The sequence below is a fragment of the Chanos chanos genome, chromosome 8 (assembly GCF_902362185.1).
Source record: "Chanos chanos chromosome 8, fChaCha1.1, whole genome shotgun sequence".
Lineage (NCBI taxonomy): Eukaryota > Metazoa > Chordata > Actinopteri > Gonorynchiformes > Chanidae > Chanos > Chanos chanos.
The window spans coordinates 26,860,022-26,866,401 of record NC_044502.1 but is presented as its reverse complement, the minus strand read 5'-3'; the positions used below and the strand labels follow the sequence as shown (position 1 = coordinate 26,866,401).

At 40.9% G+C, this 6,380-nt stretch overlaps 1 protein-coding gene and 1 non-coding gene across 2 annotated transcripts in view; one reads left to right on the top strand and one right to left on the bottom strand.

The window, feature by feature from the left end:
• Positions 1 to 285: 285 nt before the first annotated feature.
• ltbp3 (latent transforming growth factor beta binding protein 3) overlaps positions 286 to 6,380 on the bottom strand; it is a 21,633-nt gene continuing 15,538 nt past the window's right edge. Inside the window, exons 19-28 of the mRNA XM_030782196.1 lie at positions 5,638 to 5,808; positions 5,105 to 5,173; positions 4,859 to 4,987; positions 4,544 to 4,681; positions 3,114 to 3,254; positions 2,523 to 2,681; positions 1,619 to 1,780; positions 1,183 to 1,272; positions 731 to 862; positions 286 to 434 (exon numbers count right to left, since the gene is read on the bottom strand). Coding sequence (XP_030638056.1) covers positions 286 to 434; positions 731 to 862; positions 1,183 to 1,272; positions 1,619 to 1,780; positions 2,523 to 2,681; positions 3,114 to 3,254; positions 4,544 to 4,681; positions 4,859 to 4,987; positions 5,105 to 5,173; positions 5,638 to 5,808 — 1,340 coding nt within the window. The remainder of the gene's footprint in view (positions 435 to 730; positions 863 to 1,182; positions 1,273 to 1,618; positions 1,781 to 2,522; positions 2,682 to 3,113; positions 3,255 to 4,543; positions 4,682 to 4,858; positions 4,988 to 5,104; positions 5,174 to 5,637; positions 5,809 to 6,380) is intronic.
• On the top strand, positions 3,785 to 3,857 carry trnam-cau (transfer RNA methionine (anticodon CAU)). The gene has a single exon. It is a non-coding gene; the product is annotated as a tRNA-Met (tRNA).

Sequence of the window (6,380 nt, the reverse complement as noted above, 5' to 3'; positions counted from 1 at the left end):
GGGATGGTGATGGAAAATAGAAACAAAAGATTTTAACATAAATCAGCAAATGGATCTCTGTGGCAAAAAAACCAACTGAACAGAAAACAAGAGTGGATCTCTGTACGACAAAGGACAAAGTGAAAGGACCACAGAGGAAAAAAAATATTTTGGTGAAATGTGCGTGTGTGTGTGTGTGTGTGTGTGTCTGAGAGCGTGAGTATTTTTTACGTGTGTGTGTGCATGTGCATGTGTGTGTAATTGTGTTTGTGTGTGTGCGTCCATGTGCGGGTGATGTTTGTAGCCTTATGCTCGGGGCCGCACACACACATTGGGTCTGCGGGCAAGAACAAAACCATGTTTGCAGGCACATCTGAATGAGCCCAGAGTATTAACACAGCGAGCATTCTTACATGGGTTCCCACGCACACCTCTCTCTGTGCACTCATCAATATCTAACACAGTAAAGAGAGAGAGAGAGAGAGAGAGAGAGAGAGAGAGAGTTTTACAATGTATCTTAGCATGTATTTACAATTAGCACAAGTCAATGCTAACACATACATTTTGCTTGTATCTTCATGCTCAATATAACTGACTGTATGTTACTTATGGTACATTACTGTCATGAACTGAGAGTTATTATACGGTCAAATGTAAGCTATTAAGATCATTAACACTTTTACTTGTATGCTTGTAGGGATTTGTATGTGTGTCTGTGTTTCTATGTAAACAGTGGTGTGTAGGCACATACCCGTACAACGTGTGTGTGAGTGGTCCAGTCTAAAACCAGGGTTGCACTCACACATGGTTCCAAGATAGGAACGCACACAACGACCATTCGCACAACTGCATTCATCTGAGTCCTCCTCTGAACTGTCCACTTCTGTAAACATAGAAGAGACTGTCAGAGAGAGAGGGATGAGAAAAACAGCAGGTCCATTCTGAATTGTGTTTAGAAAAGCAAAAATAGGATGAAAACAACAACGACATTGACAGAAAATGATCTAGCTGTGATATATTAACAGGTGAGACAGTAGCGTTTTGATATAACAGTCTGACTTTTTAAAATGTGGATTAGTGAATGTGACTGGGGGCCACCGGATCTGGGCTTAACTGTTTTTAAGTAACATTTAAACTGCTCTAAATCTGATTAAGGATCAGCTCAAACTGTTTTTCGATTGGATGTGATGTAATGATGCGTACCACGATTGTAGTTGGCAAAAGCTGCAAGGAAATCTCCTTCTCCGTCAGACTCGGTCTCCAAATGCATCTGACATAACCTGTTAAACATATCTGTACCACAAAAAAGAAGAAAGAAATGTAATGAAACACAGAGCAATGAAATCTGAAATCTGTCATTTGTTTGTAATGTGAGCCTTTTTAATCTAAATCAGTTGTCTTAACCCAGACACATTTTCTGTCACAGGCATCAGGAACCAGCCACTGAATTCCATCCATCCATCCATCCATCCATCCATCCATCCCTCAATCTATACATTTATCCATCACTTCACCTATCCATCTGTATCCACCTATCCTTCACCTAACCATCCATTTCCCCTTTCGTTTTAGCTGAGCAGTCAATATAGTTATCTTTCAGGCAACTAGTGTGACTGAGGCTGGTTTCAGGATCTGGTACCTGAGTTCCGGGGCGGGCAGATACGGCACTCGGGTCCCCAGCCCCGGCCATAGTGACAGCAGCACTCTGAGTACGTGACCACCAGACCATTACGAGGTATACTACAAATCAGATCCTCATCCACCTCCTGAAAGCACACATCCCTGTGAGCGGCCGTGCGGTCTGGAACACAGAGAGACAGAGAGTTAGAGATAGAGAGAGAGAGAGAGAGAGGGAGAGAGAGAAAGAGGATGAGAGGGTGTATTGATGAGGAAAGAGAGAAAGTAAGAAAAAGAAAGATAGTGTTGTACAGACAGGAAGAAAATGGAATAGAGATGGAATGATAGATGAGGGAAGTAAGAGAAGAATAAAGTTACAGTGAGAAATCTTGATCAGGAAGAGAGAGAGAGAGAGAGAGAGAGAGAGAGAGAGAGAGAGAGAGAGAGAGAGAGTTAGTTTGAGCACAACCACAAAAAGCGGCTTCTGTTTGTAGTAAAAAACAAAAGGTGTGCCCTGTCAATAGTTTGTGTGTCTGAACAGTACACACACAAACACACACACTCACATACCAAAAGCAACAGTAACAACAACTACAAAAACATTGTATTATACTATAGATCTACAAGAACCAGAAAATCATTTCTGCACAGAGCTATCGAAAATGTATCTAAAATATCATGTAACACCTGGCGTTTTTTTCTCTCTGTCTGATAATTTATGTCCTAACAATACACACAACAAAGATCTCAATGGAAACCTATAATATCACAATTATAATATATATAATAACACAATTTAGCGCATTTTGGCAGAAATGCAAATGAAACACAAAAAGAATGTGCGCCCAGAGTAGCAAGAATGGGCAAATATTACGGTGAAAATAAGCTTCGCTGAACTAAACGTCTGACTTGGTGCGTCTACCCACCGTCGTACACGCACTGTTTGAGCGCTGCGCTGAAGGTGAGCGGCTGCGTGCAGATGCAGTGAAAAGAGCCAGGCGTGTTGACACACCTCCCGTTCTTACAGTACGAAGGATCTCGGCACTCATTCACATCTGAAATGGGCACCACAGACACACCCGTTACTAGAGAGAAAACAGAAGGAAAAAAGAGAAGACAAAGAGGGAGGAAGAGAAAGAGAGAGAGAGAGAGAGAGAGCGGACATCAGAAGCACACAGTCTTGTTTAAGTTGTTAATTTTAGATTATGGTTTTGTCTCCCAATCATTGTTTTGAGTCATTTACCTATAATTATTCATCCTCACTCAGTTGTTAACAAACGAACATTTGTGAAATACTTTGTCAGTGCAGCCATGGAAAAATATTATGAGTTAACAAACACTGGCTTTAATTTGTGCATAATATGTTAAAGAATCATAGCCCGAATATCAACATTTATTTCTCTCTCTAACTTCACCAATAAGTTGACTCAAGTATATCACTCTTTCATTTTAGGTATACATTTCCTACCAGATACGTCTCGTGCTGTCCCCTTGGTAACGATCTTTGACCCACTCACCGGCCTGTTCGTCAGGCGTGACACAGCTGTTGCGGTCCGTGGCGAGTATCCATGGAGGGGTACAAATACAGTAATAGGACTCCGGGGTGTCCACACACGCGCCGTTTTTACAGTTATTCGGGTCTTGACATTCATCCACTCCTGCAGAAACCAACACAAACCAAAACATACACTGTACGTCAATAATAGGATTGTTTAAAACAGACAGTAGAGTTTGAATGATAAACGAATGCAAACCTGTGCACGCTGGAATCATATGCAGCGGGTTGCATAGTTAAGCAGGACTGTTACTTCTATGTGTTTTATTGCTATTTTTAAAATGATATGTTTACGATTCAAACGTACAATTACATGGAAAATCCTGTGTGGCCTATATTGGATATTTTCATATTTCGCAGGAGGGGGGGACTAGGCGAAACTCAGCTTTTATGAACGTGACTACAAAGGATCATGCACAAGCAAACCAATAGGGGGCGGTAAAGTCAGGTAATTCTGTTAAGGAAATTAGTTTTAGTTGAGAACTAGTAAAGGCGTAATACAGAAATCGCAACCATTCATTCCTTCAAGAAAAAGACAAGACCCATAGAGCTTTTGTCATTGTTTGAAAAAAACGAATTTTGTAGAACATTTCCCGCCTTGTTATATATAGTGCGGGTCACCGTTCATGCAGAGCCTCGTTGGCGCAGTAGGCAGCGCGTCAGTCTCATAATCTGAAGGTCGTGAGTTCGAGCCTCACACGGGGCAAAAATTTTCACTCTTGTATCTTAGTTAGATTTTGTTCTACGTCGGACTCAAAAAGTTGTAGTTCACAAATGAATGCGAAATCAAAACAAACTTAAGCCGCTTTAGCTAAACAGACTGCTAAGAAATTGCAAAACCTTTCAGGCTAAAGTACTTCTGTACCTTCTACAGCACTGCACATATGTTTAATCATATAACCAGCTCAGACACAGAAATTAAACAAATCTCTCACTTTAAAATTACATTTTCAAGCAGAGTTCAGTGGAACATTTTATGCAGTTTTAAATTACACTCTGTGGTGGTCTATTCTAAGTCAGGAACAAATGACTAGTTTTCTAAAGCATTATGGCTGTCTTGCAGTTAAGTGGTTCTGACACTTTTAAACTGGGAGAACAATTGGCGGGTCTATCCCAGAGAAAACACTGCAATTTCAGAAAGGAACTTCAATGCTGAGAGATTAGAGAGGACCTGAAACCAGAGGGCGGTTCTCCATTTCTGCTAGCATGTAATTTTCCTACTGCCCACCCGTATACATACACATAAAGACACACTCAAACACATTTTCACACACACACACACACACACACACACAAACAAACATATGCAGCCACTCAAAGTCCTATTCCCAACCTCCATACAAACATACTCTCATTTCCAAAACAAAAGCCCACACACTTACAGACACGCACCTGACACAGTAGGAAAGACACACTTCTTATTGGTGGCGTCAGGGGTCCAGGGGGCACTGCAGATGCAGTAGAATGAGCCCCGAGTGTTTACACAGTGACCATTATTACACAGTGATTCATCATGACACTCATCCACATCTACAGAGACACAGAGAAAGGGAGAGAGAGAGAGAGAGTAAAAGAGAGAGGGGGTAGTGAAAGAGAGAGGGAGAGGGAGAGAGGGTGAGAGAGAGAACCATGGTAAGAACCAATAGATTTAAAAACACAGAATGTGAAAAATATTGTTTGGGTGTGTGTGTGTGTGTGTGTTCGTACCAATACACTGTAGCAGGTTGCTGTCGTAGTAAAAGCCCTGTTGGCAGTAACACTCATATCCAGGCTGTGTGTTCATGCACCGTCCCTCTTTACAGATCTCGTTGGAAAATAACACACACTCATCAATGTCTACAAAGACACAGAGACAGACAATTAAACACAGAACAGAGGCACAGAGAAAACAAATAAACCACATGGTTAGAATGCATACAATAATAATACTGCTGTAGTGTGTCAGTGGATTACCTTGATGCATGGCAAGCCCCTCCCCATGGTAAAAGCCTCGTCCAATCGGACACAGAGAATGGAACTCGGCTGCCGAGGGGAGAAAAGACACCATGTCACTTGCTCATTTATCCATCCATCCATCCATTCATCTGTCCATCTTAGTTGAATACTTAAAATAAACCCATGAACATGAATCTTTATTCTTATTACTAAAATGAGAAGAACTGCCTTATATGCTGTTATATTAATATGGAGTTATTGTAGTAATTGTAGTACAGTGAGATAGGGTTTGTAAGGAAGTAACTTTTTTATATATTATTCTTCTGGCTGTCATAGTAAAGTCTGCAATGACTGTAGAGTAGCATGAGTTATCTGATTACACATGAAGTAGCCTGGACAGTATTGTGGACTGCTTAAATAAAGACTGATCTGAGATCAGAGTGATGTAACACTGATTATAGAGTACCTGAATAGTAAACAGCACGGTAATGTTCGCCGTCTAAATAAAGACTGATCTGAGATCAGTGTGATGTAACGTTGATATAAAGTACCTGAATGGTAAACAGGACAGGGGTGGATTTCACAGTGGTCTCCCCAGCCCACACCAATAGAGCAGCAGCACTCCTCTTTGGTCACGTTGGTCGCTAGGACACTGTCGCAGAAGACTGTGTCGTCCAGGTTGAGGTAACACTCCTTTTTGTCGTGTATGTCTATCTCAATCTCTACAGGACAGAGGAGGGGTCTTCAGTTGTTTACAGTTTTTACAGATCACGGTAACTGACCATTAGAACTTTTCACATTTGTTCCCAAGAGAGATTTTTTTCTATACTTAGCATTTCTGTGAGTGATGGCATTCCAATATGGTAAAAATGTTTATTTGTCTTAACATGTAGTAAGTGAATCTTAGTCTTGATTGGCTGGTACGTTTTGTGGTGAATTCACAGGGTTCAAACTCGAATCATCACCTCTGAAGATCAGCATGCAAACGTTTTTTACAGAGTTCATTTATTTACTGTTTTTTTAAGTGAAACTTAATGCCTGTTCAGTTAAAACATTTGGATTTGAACACTTCTGAGTGGCCATAACCATGGACCGCAGTTATTGTTTTATATTCTGGATTTAAAGTGTGGTCTCTAATCTGCTGTACAATATTTGTCTTAAAGACAACTCATTTTGTGCCAAACAGCTGCTGCTCTGTACTCACTAAAACAAATCGATGAGTCACACACACACACACACACACACACACATTCAATTCAGTGAGCCAACAGCATAAATTTTTGTGTGGTAAAGC